Genomic DNA, 20423 nt, shown 5'->3' on the forward strand with positions numbered 1-20423 from the left:
TTTATATAATAATCAAATGAATGCACGCGCTCTGGTTGGTCAATCAGCTATGGTTTATTATGACAGTAAACTCATGGAAATTTTGCGTGTCTTCTGAGTTATTATATAAAAGCAATAGCCGGAAGGTTTCTATAGTTTATAGGCATGATAAACCGCTTGGGATGTTGGAAGAACACTCGAAGAATTCGTAAATCACTCGACAGCGGCTCGTGATTTACAAATTCTTCTCGTGTTTTTCCGACATCCCGCGTGGTTTATCAGCCTATAAAGAATAAAAACTTGTGGTCTATTGCTTAAGTAGCTGATCTTCGAAAGATCGCGTAATTCAATCACGTTAAATGTAACAAATAAACTGCTAGTCACTCTGGCAAGTTGCTTTAAATAAATAATTTCATAGTGAGTGAATGAGTGTTCTTGTCTGCTTTTGAGAGTCGGTTACTGTTGGAATTTCAATTAAACTCTTGATTTCTTCAGTAGAATCAGGCGTCACTGTTCTCGCGCCGAGTCCTACTCCGTTCGAGGAAAGTCTACATAAGATCCCGTACTGGGAGATGAGTGTACAGATGATGGAACACTCTGATCCCGTCCAAAATACGCCGGAGGAATTTGAAAACGGAGGTTTCACTCTGAAAACGCATCAAATGTTTTCCGTCCACATTACGCTGGAGGAATTTGAAAGCGGAGGTTTCACTCTGAAAGCACATCAAATGTTTTCCGTCCTCACTACGACGGAGAAATTTGAAAACGCAACAATCGTCCATCATTTTGGATTTGTGTTTGAGCAAAACTCGGTCAAATATCACATGATTATCGTGTCGTCTTCGTTTTCGAAAAGCTCCCTTAACAAAATGTTTTCAAATTCCTTCGGGTTGAAAGGCGTTTTTGAAAAGCTCCGTTTTCGTGACGGATTAGAGGTACTGCGGACGCTGTCCCTATCTTTGATTTGTTCGATGTTACTCGCTTTTGAAGATTCGCGCGCAAATAATAACCAATCAGAGGTTTACGTTACACAGTTCTCTATAAAATTACATCATCAAAAGGGAATTTTTCGAGTTCAGTCTAGGATTATTCTCGACAGCAGAAATGACCTCTCTTATACCATAACAATTTAGCGTCACTTCATTGCATCCGAAGTGGGGCTCCTACAAATTTTAGGAGTGACGCGTTATTCGTTTGAAGTGGAGGAATCACTTCCTTCCGTTTTGATTGTTCGATTTTTTTTTCGAACAAAAATATCAATGTTTTAGGAGCTGAGGGCGAGCAAATTAAATTAAATTGTTATAATAAAGAAACAAAGGAATCAAGGTATAATTTATCTTAAACTAAAATCTTTTAAATTCCTTCGGAGAACTTTTAGTATCAAAGGATTAGTCGTGCAAACCTCAGTTTGAGAATCGAGAAAGATGTTTTTCCAACTAGCCTGTTATGTTAATGGTACATATTCAGGCCCGGACGACGGTTTTCTTCAAGGAGAGACTTGTTTCGCTTTCATCGACATCAAACATTGAAGATTCTCTCAATTTCACACCAAGCGCAAAGCTGATATGCGATGTTGTCTTAATTGATCTACAACGAGGTAAAACGCTAACTTTATTGTTTAGGTCATCCCTTTTGACTTCACCGAACACCGACAAAAAAAAGAGAGAACAGATAAAAGATGTCGAAGATGTTGCCTTTGCTATATTCTATAAACAAATTTTACAATGGGATCCGAAATTTTCGCTCTGTTCAAATTTTCAGCGTATAACAGCAATTTTTTGTGTCGCTATGTGCGGCTGTTAAATCTCAGAGTTTCATCTTACCCGGCTACAGGTTGACAATAGATTTTATAAACGTTCAGTTTAATAAAGTGTATTATCGTTTGTCCCACGATGTAGTCACATCTCAAGTGACTACATCGTGAGAAAAACGATAATACACTTTATTATTGCATCTACCACGATGAATAACAACAACCTTTTCCTCGACAACGTTCAGTTTCCTTTCTTAAAAGCAGTTTAAGGTCGCCATAACGATTAACATAACATTTCTGTGTAGGTTTTATGTTAGCAAGGCAGTTCGGCGGCATGTTATTGATCACCTTAATTGAATTTTAAAAACACGTGTAAAATTCTCTTCAATGCTGAAGCATCACACGTTTTTAAACGCACCCAAGCATTTGGAAAATAACGTCTGAATTGTCGGAAGATTATCATAGATTTAATGAATTATAATGAGATAACAACACTATTGTTTCATTGAGCTGTGTAAAAAAAAAATCTGCGACTCTTATGTCCATGCCGACGAAGTCGCACCTCCGCCCACTTGAGAAATTTTGCATAATAGGGATCCTTGCCTTTGTTTGAATGCTTTGTTAATGAGTTTATTTGTTTTTACCAGCCCGATATTCTAAAAGAACACAGGAGCTTCGGTATTCTATTGATCTTAACTCACACAGGCTGTTCCGAGTTCTTGTAAGCACCGACTATGAAATCGTGCACGGTATTTTCGTTTATTCTTGCAGTTTTGGTGAATGAAGGATCCTGCAGAACCAGGTAAGTTGCAAATTTTGATTTGAAGATTAATTCAAGCAATTTTTCAAGCGTGATTGACGCGACCAACCGAGGAAGAAACGTCCTTTTAGCTTAAGAGAACCGTCCGCAAAGAGTAACATTGGAAGAATTGATTTGCCCTTCTTATAAGAAAGCCTGTAAACGTACGGTTTTACGGTGAAAGATTTTTTATCAACTATGTTTAACTGAAAATATCGATCGTGTATGGTTCGTCACACTCGAAGATTTCAAGACGGACAGACAAGATTGCAGAAATTGTTAACTTAGTCTTGCCACTAGCTTCTATGTTCAAAAGAGAAAACAACTTGCTCAATTCAAAGCGAATTTTGCTTCACTCCCCGAGTCAGGTGTCTGCATAAGAACCTTCGGGAATGCCTGTTAATTACGATTCGTGTGTAAGCCACAAAATCGAGTTGACCCTAAGAGACAGACTGTCCAAGAGTAAAGGGTGTTTTCTATTTAAGTCACAGCCATTAGTTTAATTGGTACCGCCATTTATACCTAAGTGGATTCTTGAGATGTTTGGAGTACTAAAAACCTGAGTAGGGAATGTTTTTTTATTATTATTATTTATAACCTTGAAGTACTGTAAATTTACAATAAAGCCACTGAACAATATCTGACCTGAAGTGTTGTCAAGACTGACTTGCAGGACTTGATTGATCAACAAATTTATTCAACAGATCCGATCGTGGTCTCGACAGCATTCTCGGACAAGAGGTATTTTAAATCACTTGTATTCCGGCTATTAATCGGCAAGATTTTCAGTCTCTAAGTAATGTTTTACAGAATGCATTCGTCGGCGTTTTTGATCAGTCAGTGTTGTTTCCTTTGTAAAAGGCTCGAATCTAGCGGTATTAACCTCTCAAGAGTGTGAACGAACAGTTATTTACTTTATTAGTTTATACATTAGCTGAAGCGAGACTCATTAGTTCATTGACTTCTTTAATTGTAAACTAAGTTGCGTGTGTTGTACCTAACCAGTTAGAACTGCAGATTAAGGTTTTCTAGCCTTCTAGCCCAGCCTGAAACTGAAACCTGTTATCAGCAAATTCGATAATTAACTAATGTGATCGTTTCTTTATATGACTTGTTTTTACGCAGTCCTATCCTTTGTTGTTGGGTATCGTCAAGAAAGGAGGCCATCTTGGACTTGAGGAGTGTCGAAATCAGTTCAAAAATGAGATCTGGAACTGCACATTGGACAACAAACATGTTTTAAAGGAGTTGCCCATTTTTGTTAAAACAACGCTTCCACACGGTAAAGTCGTTGTCCTTCAACAATTCTTTATTGTCCCATACTTCCATGTCAAAGCGCTAGATCCCTCACATAAAAAAAGAAAACATAAGAACTTCAAAGACAACGATTTCAATTTCCAACTTACTTCTTACAGTCTTGGCATTTGTGGCACAAGTTCTCTAGAAGTGTTAAAAAAGATTGGAATGAGAACTAACAGACTGACTTGTTTAATTGTTTTATGTTCACTTATATAAGTCGTTTGCAAGACAATAACACCGAAGATAGTCAATGAGCATTGACTAATCCGGGACAGACTGAACTTTCTCAAATGCGCTGAAAGACTAAAAAAGACAGGGAATTTCAAAGTTTTTTTCCATTTCATCTTTTCTGCTCTTCGCTGTAATTCTGAGAAGGCTTAGATGCGCTTAAGACATACTTATAAGGCGTTAATTAGCTAAGAAGTTTCTAAGTGTATACTAATGAGCTGCTATAATGAGATCATCTTGTTTGCTTAACAAAATTATATTTCACGAGCTATCGTGAACGCTAACAAACAACCCTGTATTCCCTGAAAAGCTTCGAAAAAGCTACAACAACTAAATTTTGTCATTTCGAGTCAATTCTTCTGAATTCTAACTTCCTATGGTGTTGATTCGTTGTAGCCACTCGTGAAACAGCTTTCATCCACGCCATTAGCGCTGCCGCCATTACACACGAGATCACGCACCATTGCCGACGGGGCAACATTCCCGGATGTCCGTGCGCCGAGGTCAGGAAACAGCGAAAAAGCAAAGACGATTGGCAATGGGGCGGATGCAGTGATAACGTACGATTTGGAGAAAAGGAGACCAAGCGCTTTATAGACAGACTAGAGAAGGGCAATGACGCTCGAACGGCTTTTAACTTGCACAACAATGAAGTGGGAAGAAAGGTGAGGTGACAGAAATAACATGAATGTCATTCTCGACAAAAAAAAACGTTCTCTAGATCTGGGGACAAGGATGCATGAACACTTAAAAAAGCGACGTCCCAACATAATTAATACAATTTGCGCATCTTCGTCATTAGTAATCCGTGTTAATCTTCTCCATCCTTAAACATCCTCGTTTCTTTGTGCTTGTGTTTTTCGCTTTCTCAGTAAACTACTATTTTCAGGATTCTTTCAGTTTGAAGGTAATTTTGTACGCGGCCAAAAATTACTAAAAATAACGTGACTGAGTTCCTTTAGTTCGCTTTTTTTCTGCGCATATAAGTTAATAAATAGAGATTAGAGAGGAAGACACATCAGCCTTAGCTGGTTTTCATGTGGGTCCCCTATTCGGGTCGGATTGGAATTAGGATATGTTGATTTTTGCGGAGGGAGGAAAACCGGAGAATCAGAGAAAAACCATCGGAGCAAGGCGAGCACCAACAACAAAGCCAACTTACGTATGCTACCAGGCCGGAATCGAATCCCGACCACATTGGCGGGAGGCGAGCGGTCTCGCCACTGCGCCATCCCTGCTCTACTAATGACTAGAGCCTGAATCTCAGTTAAAAAGTAACTAGAGTGAAAAAAAATGAACCACATTATTTCGAAAGCCCAAAGCAAGTAAAAAGAGGTTGATTAGCTCTCGTTTATATATGTCATACTCTCAAAACTGTAATTACGAGCGATAGAAAAGTGAATAAACTAATATAGGTTTATTCCCGCTCAATTGAAATCTTCTGGATTCCATTCAAAAACTTTCACACACTTTCCTCGCACTAAGAAAACTTATTTATTACAAACAGGTTGTTCGCGCGAGTCTGAACAGAGAGTGCAAATGTCATGGCGTCACCGGGAGTTGTAATTTGAAAACTTGCTGGAAGCGGCTGGCGCCTTTCACCCTGGTGGGATCCAAACTGAAGGAGATCTACTATAAAGCTGCACGAGTATCATTTCAAAACAACATACTGCAAGAGAGAGTTAAAAAGCAACCAAGAGCTGTGTCTAGCAAGGAGAAAAAGCTGGTCTACCTTGACTCGTCCCCAGACTACTGCGTCAGGAACGACAGTGTGGGATCTCCAGGAATGGTGGGAAGGACATGTCGGGATGACGAAGTGTCCACGACCAAGTGCAGATCTCTGTGTAACTCTTGTAAAATGAGGCATCAAACAGTTGAACTTTTCAAACAAGTTAAATGTAAGTGTAAGTTTGTTTGGTGCTGTAGCGTCAAATGCCAGATCTGTCCTAAGAAGTTTTCGGTGACAACATGCACAAGAAGGTAACTTACTGCGCATGATGCAAAGCCTCAAGGGAAGATTCGACCAATCAGATTGCTACGATATTCAGGGTCTTTTATCCAATGATGTTTTCCCGCCAAAATGTACGGCTTCCGTCACATAGTCACCGCGCTGCGAATTCTTTCATCCCGCGAAAAAATCCGTCAGCACGGGTTTAGAATGGCAATTGCCTTACTTTTTCGATTTAACTACTCTAGATGTAGCGTCTTTTCTGGAATAAGTACCCCTCCTCTAAATGTATTATAAATGTAAAACATTCCTAATTGAAATTAAAAGACTAAAAAGCAGTCTTAGTGAGGGTATGAAGTGAGAAAAAAATAACGCTTTTTAAAAGATAAAAATTGACGAGGGGAAAACTGAAATTTCTCTGCAAAATGAAAAAAAAAAAACAAAAAAACAAAAAACAACGAAATATCAGTGGTTGAACGCATGCTATGATAGGATAGCCAAGAATATTACTCGGAAATATTGTATACATGTTGATTATTTGTCATGGTGGCAGTTAGGTATTCAGTCAAGAGGGAGCCGCAAACAGTTTCTCAACCGGCCATTTTCGTATTCTCGGTATTGGACTGGAACTAGCTTGCAATGGAGGCTCATGCGAGGGAATACCCGTATTAGCCTCAGTTGCAAGCTAGTTCCAGTCCAATACCGAGAATACGAAAACGGTCTATTAATTGTGCTCGTAAAAAGATGCTTTTCAGTTGTACAAGTTATCTTCATATGTATATATATATAGGCTAAGTTTGGTTTAACGTTCGAGCTGTGTCGCTAATTAGATGCATGCTGATTTACAAATGCTCTATTTGAAGCTGAATTGACGCTGAAAAAGTATGAAATTATTTTAATCTAGTTTCATTTAATGGAGTGATGGAAGCCATGTATAGGTACTGCGATATCGCACATTCAGACTCTATGTCAGGTAAAGAAGACGTTGTTAAAGTTGTTTAAAACTAATAAACATTGAACATAGTTGAGAAACCTTGCTTTTTGTATGTGGGTGATTAATAAGAGAACCTGGAGGAACTTTGCGTCAAAAGGGAGCTTAAGCAAACCACGACGACGACGGCAACGAGAACGTCACCAAAAAAAAGGTTTAATGAGCGGAACAATGGCTGTGCACGTGCGTTATAAATCTTTGTACATTTCTTTGCCAGCCTCTGCAAAACAAGAACGTGAACTGACCAAGTTCGGCGTAGCCTGAGGAAAGCGAACTACCACGGCAAATTTTTAACATTTCCATTTGGAATTGAACGCTTTCACTACATATTTAGCTTGAACATGTTTTTAGAGCCATTGGCGTACTGAACTGATCTAGACTATCGCGAATTTCGCTGGTAAAATATAAATTCATTTTTGACTAGGCGTCGTCCAAGGCTTCGCCGTCGCCGTCAGGCTTAATTAAGCTCCCTGATATGATGACAGCAAAACTCTGCGTTAACGGAGTTTTATTAGTCCTCAGTCTTCGAAACGAAAGAGGGCCTCACATCTGGAGATATTGGATGCTTTCCTAGTCCCCTTAATAGGGCGATCTTTGCTGACGTTTTTGTTTACATTTTTCCTCACTAGCATACGACTTCGCACAGAGAAGGCATCACGCTAGACACGAATTGACTCTAAACATTTAAATAGCTTGTGAGACTTAGTATCTCGTGAAATGTCTGGCTCCGTGGGTGTAATTTTCAAGGACAAATGGGCTTTCAAAAACTGCAAAATTTTTTGGGAGGCAAAAGCTCTAATGAGCTCATAAAATCTTTGTAAAATTTGGAGTTTTTAAACCCGCGTCGCACAAAAAGTATTTAATACATCGGGCTCAAATTCCTTGGGACAGTTAATCGTGCTGTGCAATTTTAATATTCAGGTCTGATATTTTAGTAGCTTGCATCAGAAACTGAATCTCTTATGCTAACGAGGCAAATGTTGTAAACAAAGATCCCCCTCTTGTTTGTCTACCATGTGTTCTTCCTCATATGTAAATGAGATCCACTGTTATACAATGCATGATCAAAACAGGACCAAAACACGTTAACAGGTATCTGTCAAAGTCTTAGTTATTTTCATTGGCATGGCAAAGAGGCGTTCTTTAAAAATTAAAAATGATCTGTCTCTTTGATCCTGCATAAATTAGTTTTCGTTTAAGAGGATCCAGACACAGGGGGTAACTACAAATTGAGTGTAAGTATATTTTTCTTTTAAATTGTCAAGAATTTTCCAAGTTTAGTAACTTGAGTTTTTTTTAAAAAGTGTCATTTTATTTGCATTCAAGTTTCATGTAGCGCAAACAGGTAAACACTAGAAAAACTTCCCGCGCAACTGGTGGTAATTCGGTGCTTTTTGCGTTCATGGCAATTGCGTTCAAGTATTTCTTAACATGTTCCTCTTTCTTTCATGTGCCTTCACTTGATAGAGCCGCAAAGATCGGTGCCTGGTGAGAATGACTTATCTGTCAAATCGTACAAGTTTTTAACATTAGATTTTCAAACATGCAGCCGTAGATCACAATTCTACCGGTGTAACATGAAAAACCTTTTTTCGCCCCAGTCTCATCGCAAATTTCTAACAAAGACAGCACTTCTTGGAAGTGAATCACGTGCTATGTCTGATAGAACCACGTGATCAACACGCAATCTTGCTCGCTCGGGACTACCCGCTGTGTCCTGCAAGAAAATAGCGTTCTTTTACGGTATAATAAATCCTTTATTGACCAAGCTTGTTCGGTCAATTGGCCTCGTTCTTTATATGCGTGTTTATGATCCTCGACTCCGTCTCGGTCCATAAACAAGCTACATTTTGTGTAAACGCGCAAATAAGAACTTAGCTAATATCCGAGCCATCTTGACCGAACAAGCTTTCTCAATGACCCATATATATTATATATACATGTATTTGATAATATTTAGATACAATTTTTAACTCCACAGAGCCTTTTGGTCAAAACAACAGAATGGCCAAAATTGTGGACGCTTTATGCAGCTTATTATGGAGCATCATCTGGTTGATAATCTTATTGCTTCTCGCTCTGCCTATTGGCTTCATAGCTGCCATCCTCTACGTGCTTGTATCGCCATTTAACGCCTGCTGCGACTGCACTAAGAGTCTGACGGATTTCTTCATGAAGGGAATCAATTTTCCCTACAATGCTGCACATAACTGCGTCAACGGAAAGCGAGGGTGTTAAATAAGAATCTCCTGGATGATGAACATGTAATAAATCAATTACAAGACCGAAGTCTAAGTTATAAACCGCGATCCGTCATGAATATCTCCCTTCATTAACATGTGGCCAGAATTTCACTTGTACAGACACTTCAAAATCTACGACACAAATTTCTGCTTGTAATTTTCCGCTTGCGGGAACATTAACGGTGCTAACACTATCTAAAACTATCTTTGAGGTTTACCAAGAGTAGCCTCAAACTATAACCTGCCAAAGAGTGTGCACAAAGGCAGCCAAAAAACCAGCAAGACTCTTTTGTAATTTTACAAATAAATATCTTAGGAAATAGATGTATCGAAAGTTGACAATGCTCAGTGAAGCTGGTTAAAAACCATTTCTCTCCCTCCCCCCCCCCCCCGCCCCCCGCCGCTACCCCCCGATCAGTCCGTAACGAAAGCGCTAACTCTGCGCCACCCCACTCCCCCTTCCCCATGCCCGGCCACAAAAACTTAGCGTTTGGGTCTGGGACGAGTAAAGTTTTCGAGCCCGCATTTCCTCTAGAGAAGAAATCGAAGAGGCAAGAGGGCTTTGGCAGAGGGTAATAGCAGTTTTTGTCCTCTTATGTCTATATCTTCAAGATTTTCCAAGGTGGGCTAGGTAATCTAAACGTTCATGAACTTTATAAGACATTCTGTTCGCCTAAAGCGTATCGGAGGACATCTGAGAACTCGCCAACCCGTGAAAAATGTCAGCCGTAGTTTGAGCAACGGACAAGGTAAGGGATGACCAGGAATACTTAGAAATTAACACAGAGCTTAGAATTATTAAAGATTGATGTATCGTAATGGAGCAATATGATCCAGAAGTAGACTGACCATCCAAGTCTTGTTATAACATAACTGACATTTTAATGACGTCTTCAATGTTGCTCAAGCCATGGTACATTCCCCCCCACCTCCCTCCGAAAGGGTTTTTTTGACGGGCTTATGTCTGATGGGGTTTGGTAGAAGAGTTCCTTTTTGTGAGCTTGTAAAGGAAAATCAGGTTATCCCTGCCAGTGGGGGGAAGGGATGGAGAGAGCATGATGTTGCCAACTATCTCATTTTCATAAGGGGTGGATTTTGATTAACCTCACCTACGGGGGTCAGGTAGGTAAAGTCTGCATGCGAGCCAAGTGGCCCATCAGGCCGGAGCTTATCCCGGTTTCCGTAGCATGAAGCGACTAGGAGTATTTCTACTCCCCACTGGATGGGATGCTAGTCCATCGCAGGGTTACCCACAGCATTAAGTTCGCCGGTACCCATTTATACACCTGGGTGGAGAGAGGCACTGTGAGAGTAAAGTGTCTTGCCCAAGGACACAACACAATGTCCCTGGCCAGGGCTCGAACCCGGACCCCTCGATCCGGAGACGAGCACACTAACCATGAGGCTACCGCGGCTCCCACTACGGGGGTCAGGGTGGACATAAAATGGAATTGTTCTTTTGAGCCAAGGGTGAATTTGGGAAAAATTGGAAGTCAGTGATAAGTTTTCGATATCAATTATTTGACAAATGTTTCGAATACAGTGTTTGTTAAAATAGGTCATTTCCGAGTTACCTTGCAAAACCTTTCATTTGAAAATGAGTTTGATTTGCATGAAAAAGAACCTGTAATGGGAACACATTTCCATATGAATGGTTTTGCATTAACACTTAATTTGACACAGAGGCACAAGACAACTTAGAAATAGCTCGTTGTCATAGGATGTGAGAATCAGCTTAGAAGATACTTGTAGACAGTCAATATCTATGAAATGCATCTTTATATACAGATTTACATGTAATTGTGTCTTGCTATGTTTTTATCTTATCAGATTCACATGAATATGATCTCATTGTAATTGGTGGTGGATCTGGGGGACTTGCATGTTCAAAGGAAGGTGCAAAGAGCTTGATTTGTATTAAATTTGATAGTGAATATTTATTATTTAATTTATGCAAAAGATTTATGTTAAATTATTTATAATTTATTCATAGTTTAAGTTAGTTGATGTGGTAACTGGCTTGTAAATGAGGCACAACTCATGCCAAGTTGTATTGTTTCTCTTACAGCCGCTAAGTATGGCAAAAAGGTTGCAGTCTTGGACTATGTCTCTCCCTCCTCACAAGGTAAAGATAAAGAATGTAGATTTCACTTTGGTTTAATTCTGGATAGTAAACTCACTGTGAGAATGATTTTGCGCACCTGGTTCGACCATCTAGAGGAAAGTTTTTCTTATAAAGAAGTTCAGTTCAAACAGTTTTGCGTACCTGTGAAAACCAGTTGCCCTTGCGCTGAAAACATCAATGCAACCCCTGGTAGTCTGTATATCATGTGGCCTGTTGTCAGTAAGTTATTAGTTTTCTTACTGACTGGCACAGCTAATCTTTTATTGTGTTGTTCAAGGTTCCATTTGGGGCCTTGGTGGAACCTGTGTCAATGTGGGATGTATCCCTAAAAAGCTGATGCACCAGGCCGCACTCCTGGGAGAGTCATTCAAGGTACAGTGATATATAATGTACTTCATCAACAGTGTTAGTTGTAAAAGAATACAGGTTCAATTTGAAAAGAATGCCAGAACATAGCTGCTTTTTTATGTAAGCATCAATAAAATTTCTATAAAATTTATTTCAATCACAAAATGCTTTTTTACTATACTTTCAAGAGAAAGAAATAATTTAGAGATCTTGCACAGCGCAAACCAACCATTCTTGTATGCATGCCTTCTTTTAAGAATAAAAAATTATTATCAAAATAAGCAGAATTGCATGTTTGATCTTTATTTCTAAAGATTTACTGTTTTAAATGGATAAGTGTTACCTCCTGTGGCTCAATGTTAAATTCATTTCACTCTTTGACATAAAGTTGGCACATGATAATGCCTCTGATCTGCATTCTCTCTTAATTTAGGATGCAAAACATTTTGGATGGAATGTTCCTGAAAATATAACCATTTCATGGTATGGATCCATAGCTGGTATGAGCATTAACTCAAAGAACTTGAATGCCTTAATTTTGACAGAATTGCTTTACCTTTATGTCACAGGGAAGCACTTGTGAAGGCTGTACAGAATCATGTCAAATCACTGAATTGGGGCCACAGAGTTCAGTTGCATGACAAGTAAGTGACATTATTATATCGATATAATGTGTGCTCTGATTGGCCAATTGTAGGACATTATTCTACCCTAATGCCCACGGGCCGATCGCAGGCCTGCAAAACTAAAGCAAAAAGCCATATAATAAACAACTTATCAACCTCCTACATTTGGTCTTTACAGGAAAATCTCAAACCTTGCTATCGCTATCGCTCGGTCAATACAGCAAGGTGTCGGTTTGAGATTTTCCCGTAGAGACCTTACTCTTGGTTAATAAATAGTTAATAATACCCAGATTGAAACGGTGAACTCAGTGTTATAGCAGCCGAATTATTGTGTCTTTGATATTTTGTTTTTCATTGTAATGTGGTTGTAATGGTGTCTGTCTTTTTCAGAAAGGTTGAGTATCTTAATGCGAAGGGATCATTTTTGGATTCTCACACAATTAAGGCAGTGTTAAAGAATGGTACTGAGGTACAAGAATTTATCTGATTAAGACTTCCATTCGAAAGACTAACTGCCACAGACAGTGTAAAATTAAAAAGAAACTTATTGCAGAAATAAGCAACATGCTCGCACAATAGCTTTCATTTGCAGATTGAAAAGCTATCTACAGCATAACAAACTGTACCACATGAAAATATTGTTCAGTAGCTTCCATTTGAGTGGCCACACTCTAGGTTTTGATATCCTCAACTACTTTTATCGATAGACAATAAAGTAACAAAGCATATCTTCAGAGGGAAGCCTTGCGATAAAACTAACTGTTGATTTCTTGGAGCATTTAATTTGGACTGCTAAAATTAAAATCAAGTGGCTAGCCATGCTAAACTTTTATTGATATTATACAGTGTGCAACTCACAGCCCACATTACTTCAAGAAATGAATGCATTGTGTTTGAAGCCTGCAGGGTTTTGTTTATAGAACTATACCAGCAAACCTGAACATTAATATTTCTGACCAGCTGGTCACTAATGAATTTGTATACATGCTCTTGACTTTACTTATTGACTTTTCAGAAAACTCTGCGAGCTGAAAATTTTGTAATAGCTGTTGGTGGAAGACCAAGGTTTCCTAAAGAGGTCAGTTTTACGAATGGCTAGAGTGAAATCTGATTTTCCTTACAGATTTAACATGTTTATCTATAAAGTAAACAGGCAAAATGCAATTGACCATACAGTCATATTTGTCTTTTTGTAGGTTCCAGGTGCAGTTGAATATGGTATAAGCAGTGATGACATTTTCTCCTTAAAAAAGTCCCCAGGGAAAACGTAAGTCTGGTATGCATATCTGTTTTGGTAACAGACTGACACCAGACCGTTGCAACTTGCCACATACGTTTTTTTTGCGTGACATGTGTACTAATGGCCTGTAATAATATTGGCTCTAACAGCATGGATTTCATATCAAGCTCTAAAGCACTTAAAATTTTGGTTTCCTTAGAAATTCTTCTCTTCGCATTTCATATTGGCAGAAAAAAGCATGTGAGTTACAAGTATGTTTACAAGATAACAATGTAGTTACTTATTTTTTTTGTTTGATTTTTGCAGGTTAGTTGTTGGTGCCTCATGTATCCTGTTGATGTCTTGTTTTCCATCAACACCTTTGTCTTATTTAGTTATAACCTCCAGCGTGCTTTACTCAATGCAAAGATTGACTTTAATTTGTAATCCATTGAAGAACATTTGTCCTTTAGTGAGGCCTAAGAATCTTATTGCAGTCATGACAATCTTTATTGGTATTACTGGTATCTTTCATTTTTGGCAGTTTTAGGTAATTTTAAATCATTATGTTTCTGTTTCCTTTCATTTGAAAACAATTTGGTCCATTGTACATTCATTTTAGATTTTTATTTTATTTTGTGGTAGCTTCTGTTGTGTTCCATGTTCTTCTTGTCCAGCAGATTATCATTTCCTTAACAATGCTTTATGTAAGATGTTGCCTTGGAGTGTGCTGGTTTTCTGACAGGTCTTGGATTTGACACATCATTGATGATGAGATCCATTCCCCTCAGAGGGTTTGACCAGGTCAGACTGGTTTATTGCCTCCTTTGATTAGCAAAGGAATTCTTATTTCCCTAGCTTGATTTTCAAGTTATCTTTGCATCATCTCTGATAAAGGGTCTGGAGTGTCGTGTCATGTTGTGCACACTTGCAAATACCGGAGCTTTGTAGTAACCACGATCCCAGACTCTCTCTCCTTTGCCCTCCTCTGCCCCAACGACAAGGGAGGCAAAGGAGAGAGAGCCTGGGATCAATGTTGGCCTTGTACCTAAGTTTCCGTCTCATGCCTAGCCCTGCTCATTTTCGCACAGGTAACAAGGATTGTAGCCTCAAGGAACGAGATTGCCTCAGTTTCACGTGTTTTTTTTCCACGCCTTCCATTTACTTCCTGTTACATTTTTTTGCGTCAAAATGAGACCTGGCTAGTAGTAGTGCTTGAGAAAACTTGAATTTTTTATCTCTCATATTTGAATCAAAACCAGTATTCTTTGTTCCCCCAGCAAATGGCACAACTCACTACTGATTACATGGAGAATCATGGAACAAGATTTCTGAAGCAATGTGTGCCAGTCAGGATAGACAAAGCTGACAATGGCCTACTTCATGTAGCATGGAAAGAATCTGTGACGGGTGAATCACACCAAGAAACATTTGAAACTGTTTTGTTTGCGATTGGTAAGTCTGTCTGTGGAATGAACTTCTTTTAAAACCAGGGTAAACCAGAACGAGAGTTGAAAAGATTCACTCTAGTTTGCCCACTAACTTTGATGTGTTCCCATGGACTTTTTGTACTCTCTCTCATAATTTAAACTTGTTCAAATTTCTGTTACAGTGGACAAGTGTTTCAATCAAATGTATTTGCGCACATAGGAAACTCTAAAATTGTCGAAAATTTAAAGTGGCTCTGAACCCCATGTAGAGAATTTTTCAAACTTTCTCAAATGTTGCATCTTATCCTGCTTATTAAAATTGATAATAAAAAAAAAGAGTTTCACTGTGCCTTTTTTGAATTATAAACCCTTAAAGGTAAAATTAAGGGATTTTTAGCAGGATATACTGTTGTTATGGTAACCTGTTGTGTCACGAAAATGATAATAACGTGTTCACCGGTGATTGGGCAGCTTTTTGACATCATGATTGCAGCATGATAAAGCGTGGTTGTAATAGCACATCAAAATCAAGTCTTTGAAAGTGCTGGAAACTGTTTTGAGCCACCTTACGTTTGTTCAGCCTCAGTGCTACCTAGTAAGCCATTGTCATTTGTCGACCCATGATCTTCCTATTGAGTCATGCTTTTTCATTACTAGAAATAATCTAAATACTACACTAGACAACAATTTCCCAGTTTTAGCTGCTATACTTGGGTAGAATCAAGTGACTAAGAAGGAGCTTTTAACTTCAGGTAGAGACCCTGAAACGTCTCAGTTGAATCTTGAAAGCGCCGGAGTACAAGTGCATCCGCAAACCAAGAAAATATTGGGAAACAACAATGAACAGACCACAGCTTCACACATTTATGCAATCGGTGACGTCCTTGAGGTAAAAATACAATAGCTGTACTATATTCAGTTAGATTTCCAAACGATTACTTTGCAAAGAAACGGGTTTGCTACGTAGGCATTCAGGTAAATCACTTATTTATTTAGCAACTTGAAATCGATAAAGCCATAGCAAACTTGCAAGCTTATGTTTAATGACCTCTTGGTCAAACAAATTGCTTTTGTCTTCGAGGAAGAGCTATCATCGCTCAAACGGTTGACTTTTCAAATCCGCCACGGTGGTATATTTGCTTCAATCATCTACCAGTAGAGTTAAGTTTGATTTGCCCAAGTTGCTGATTGTTTGAATCCACCTGCGGCAGACGGCCCTAGCATGAACTAGCAGTATTTCTTCTTCCTTCCCTTGCAACCCCCCCCCCCCCCCCGCCTTTCAATGAAATGCTAGTCCATCGGAGGGTTGGCCCGTAGCATTAAATTCGCCGGTACCCATTTATACACCTGCGTGGAGAGAGGCACTTTGAGAGTAAAGTGTATTACCCTAGAACACAAACAACCCAGTGACCCAGGCCCTGAACCCTAATCTACAAAGATTGTGGACAATTTTCGTTCAAGCATCCCTTTCCCCCCAACTGTTTGCGCTAGTAAAACTAAAAGTGATTTTCGCTCAGTAATCAGCAGTTGATGTGTCACTTGTCTTACTTACATCGCTGATAGGAACGTCCAGAGCTGACGCCCGTGGCTATCAGGGCCGGCAAGCTGCTCGCTGATAGGCTGTTTGGAGGGTCTGACGTCACGATGGACTACAACAAGGTAGGTCACAGGATTACCATGCTCTATTTTACGGGCTTGACCACATTCATACCATACTCCGTTCGAATACAGTCATACCGTTCTCTGTTTTAACACGGTAATTCCATAATCTGTTTTAAGACATGCATACCATCTTGTGTGTACTTTGAAGTCTAACGGTAAAACTAATAACAATTATATGCTGGAACTTTTCAAACCTGCAGGTAGCCACCACAGTGTTTACACCGTTAGAGTTTGGAACAGTTGGACTGTCAGAGGAGAAAGCCATTGAGTCCTATGGAGAAGACAACATTGAGGTCAGTTTAGTTTACTTCGCTACAAAGAAAAGGGGAATGGAAAGAAGTTGAGCTCGATCGTGAAGACTTAGCTAGCATTAAGCTATCTGGCGGAGAGCTGACGTTTGCATATCTGTACTCGTTCTTCAGGTATACCACGCCTTTTACAAACCTCTTGAATTTACCGTGCCCGAGAGAAACGTCGAGCAGTGTTACATGAAGGTGAGAAGCTTAACTTTCTCAAGTGGAATTCAAAACAACGTGAATTTAACTTGATTTTTTTTCTCCTGTGTTTACAGGCCGTTTGTTTGCGGGAAGGCGAGCAGGAGGTTTTAGGTCTACATTTTCTTGGGCCTAATGCTGGAGAAGTTATTCAGGGTTTTGCTGCCGCCATGAGGTACATATAGCTTTTAATAATCTGATGATTCAACAGTCTGATGATCGCTTTAAGCGTGGAATTCGAGTAACTGTGTACTAGTTTCTATCTTAATAATAAGTTCACAAGAAAGTTAACAAGAAAGTTCACAAGAAATGTTATGTTGAATACATAACGAATATTGTCTCGACATATCCCAAATTCTCAATCCGTGCAGTGCGACTACTCGAGCTGGGCCACCTAGAGGAAAACTAACCAATCAAAACGTAAACTGAGAACAATGAACTGGTAGCTTCAATTGACGGCACGTAACGGTCTGTTTGACGTGACAGCATTTAACACTATCGACTCCTCTGTGTTATATACACTCTCAGAGATTCAGTCCTTGATGGCGAATTATCATAATTATAAATCTCTCGAAAAATTTAGCTTGAAAACTCATTTTGCGACAATCAAATCGAACCGTTGAAAAGTGTACAAAATCTAGTAGTCGCACTCTACGGTTTGATAATTTTGGGATATATCAAGACAATATTGGTTATCTGTTCAACATAACATTTTTTGTGAACTTTTCCTGACTTCGTGACACTGACATTTTTCAGTTTTAATGTATACTTATACTTTTTTTCCTTGCTGTATTCGTTCTTTGTTCGTAAGGTGTGGTCTGACTTACACCAGTCTATCCTCAACTGTTGGCATACACCCGACATGCGCAGAAGAGGTGGTTAAGATGCATATCACCAAGAGGTCTGGTGACGATCCCACTGTGACGGGCTGCTGAGGATAATTTGCTCTCACTAACAACTGCGACCCGGAAAATTCCCACATTTCCTTGCAGTGCGCTATGATTTCTTGTACATGCAGCGTAATTAATTAACTGTCAACCGTTTCAGTTTTTCGTGGCAAATGTATTTATTTCATACGCGAGTATTTTATCTTCACACGGGCCCATTTTACGTGGCATTCATCTCTTCTGTTATCCAGCGAGAAATAAGCGCGTATTTTGTAAATTTTCATTAGTGTGCCGGAGATTTGCCAAATGTTATTATCCATTCAGAGCATAGTATGACTAACAAGTAGTCTCGCTTTGACGTCATGATACTAAGCGACGTCTGCTAGGGAAAACCGCTGCCCAGTTTTCAAATCTTTGATTGGAAAGCCCAACCTCGATCCCAGGCTCTCTCTCCTTTGCCTTCCCTTCAACCTTTAATTTCAACCTTCAAGGACAAAGGAGATAAAGAAGAGAGAGCCTGGGATCGAGGTCAGTAAAAGCTAACCTCGTCCTCAGGACGCTTTGCGTTTAAAGAGAAGACTTCCCTGGAACAAGTTTGAACAGACATGGGCCAGAAAATGTGCTTCTTTCTTTATCGCGAGTAAGATGTAGTAAAAAATACGTGTCAAGTTGTGGTGGGTTCTTCCGGGAGCAAAGTGAGAGCAGAAACAATTTTTATCCCTGCAAGAGGAGAGCTTGTATTTATGACGAAAGGTTTTGAAATTGTGTATCACAAGAGAACCTTTCCGAATCAACGACAAGTAAATTTTTTTTATTCAGTAGAATGCTGTCTACTGTGAAAAGACAAAAGAACAAATAAGCAACAGAATATTGTAATGGTGAAGATAAATGCTAACTTGAATTGTAGTTTTCATGCAAGGCAGCTATTGACTGTTTCGTGTTTAGTGACTAATTTTGTAACAAAAATAAAGTTGAACTGGAAATACACCGTAGTTTGTACTCTCTGCGTTTGAGGTTTTGGGGACCTGTTTTCGAGAGGGGGAAGTTTTCGTAATTTTTCGGTGTCAGGCAGTTGGCTTAAGAAGTGGCAAGTTTTTACATTAGGTTTTGGTGATGTTTAAATTTGGCTTGCAACTTTCTCAGTGTGAATTTGACTAACTTCGTGTTTTAGAGGCCATTTCCGAGTTGCATTTTTTCTCTGTGTCAAAAAGAGTCTTCTGCGAAACCATAGGAGAATGGCTTCCCCCTACTAGTTCATTTTTATGCAAATCAAACTCATTTTCATACGAAAGGTTTTGTACCAGGACTCGTTTTGAAACAGGACTCGTTTTGAGGCACAACTAACTCGGAAATGGCCGATTCCTCTGCGCTAAACTGAACTGACCATATTTGGAGATGAAGCATGGTAGAAAAGACAGACATCCGTTTTCCTTTTAGAACGGCAGATAATTCATGATAGGTCACACATAAACGCCTTTCCCTTTACTCCTTAAATGCTAACCACAAGCAAACAGCAGTAATTAAACGTTAACCGCAAGCAAACAGTAGTAAATAAATGCCAACTGCAAGTAAACACAATATTTAAATGCTAACCGCAAGTAAACGGCAGTAAATAGAAGCAAACTGCAGGGAGACTATATGGGTGGCCTACCATGAATTATATCCCCTTAGAACGAGTTGCCAGTTAACTCATGTCATTAATATGCTTCTACGTTAGGTGAAAATCGTGGGAGTGATGACTTCCTAAATAACTTCTTGTGCTGTGAAGCACTCAGTTTTGTTTATTGCACGTATAGTGGAAACCCGCGTTACGGTCACCTCGTTATTACGGCCACTTTTTTGGTCCGGCGAAACGCCCAGACATTTTCTTGTGAGAAAACCCTGTTAATACGGCCAACGGCCACTTTCTGAAATCCCAACTTGTAAAATCCTTTATAATTTTACCCCGTTTATACGGCCACTCGAACCAGTTATGTTCATCTTTCCATTAATTGTCATTATTTCATACACTGATTCAAGTTTCAATTTTTGCAAAATTATATCTACATTTCGCACAGTTGTTTAGAGGTGCAATTGTGATATATCAGTGAAGACGTTACTCAATTTAGACCAGTCGTGAGGTTTGACCCGTAAATTCGGCCACCTCTTTAACACGGCCGGCCAAATTTTCATGATCCGCCGTCGGTGACCGTTTATTAAACGGGGTTCCATGTGACTGAATGTCCTGAATTTATTTTTTAAACGGGTGTTGGATAGCTGTTGCCGGATTAATTTGACTGAAGACAGTTTTCAGCGCTCTGCTGGGGCCTGTCTAGATACTCTGTCTCTGCTTCAGCGGTGCTTCAAGCAGGAAAGTTTGGTTAAACATTACTTCCGATCCTTGGGTTTAGGG

The 20423-nt window shown here is 39.4% G+C and overlaps 2 protein-coding genes across 2 annotated transcripts; both read left to right on the forward strand.

Annotated features, from left to right (window-relative positions):
• The first annotated feature begins 1345 nt into the window (after nt 1–1345).
• Nucleotides 1346–7782, forward strand: LOC145495595 (protein Wnt-8b-like). Its single transcript, XM_081475227.1, has 5 exons — nt 1346–2534; nt 3236–3272; nt 3657–3813; nt 4455–4723; nt 5566–7782. The coding sequence occupies exons 1-5, from the start codon at nt 2467–2469 to the stop codon at nt 6040–6042; spliced, it is 1008 nt and encodes a 335-aa protein (XP_081331353.1). The 5' UTR covers nt 1346–2466; the 3' UTR covers nt 6043–7782.
• Nucleotides 7783–9655: 1873 nt separating this feature from the next.
• Nucleotides 9656–20037, forward strand: LOC145495590 (thioredoxin reductase 2, mitochondrial-like). The gene is made up of 18 exons (XM_081475222.1): nt 9656–9989; nt 11071–11136; nt 11309–11365; nt 11643–11737; nt 12147–12196; nt 12283–12357; nt 12730–12808; nt 13355–13417; nt 13536–13606; nt 13886–13905; nt 14271–14362; nt 14839–15013; nt 15741–15877; nt 16552–16647; nt 16851–16943; nt 17073–17144; nt 17222–17319; nt 17956–20037. The coding sequence occupies exons 1-18, from the start codon at nt 9887–9889 to the stop codon at nt 18077–18079; spliced, it is 1566 nt and encodes a 521-aa protein (XP_081331348.1). The 5' UTR covers nt 9656–9886; the 3' UTR covers nt 18080–20037.
• Nucleotides 20038–20423: the final 386 nt, after the last annotated feature.

This window comes from Orbicella franksi, chromosome 8, assembly GCF_964199315.1.
Source record: "Orbicella franksi chromosome 8, jaOrbFran1.1, whole genome shotgun sequence".
Taxonomy (NCBI): Eukaryota; Metazoa; Cnidaria; class Anthozoa; order Scleractinia; family Merulinidae; genus Orbicella; species Orbicella franksi.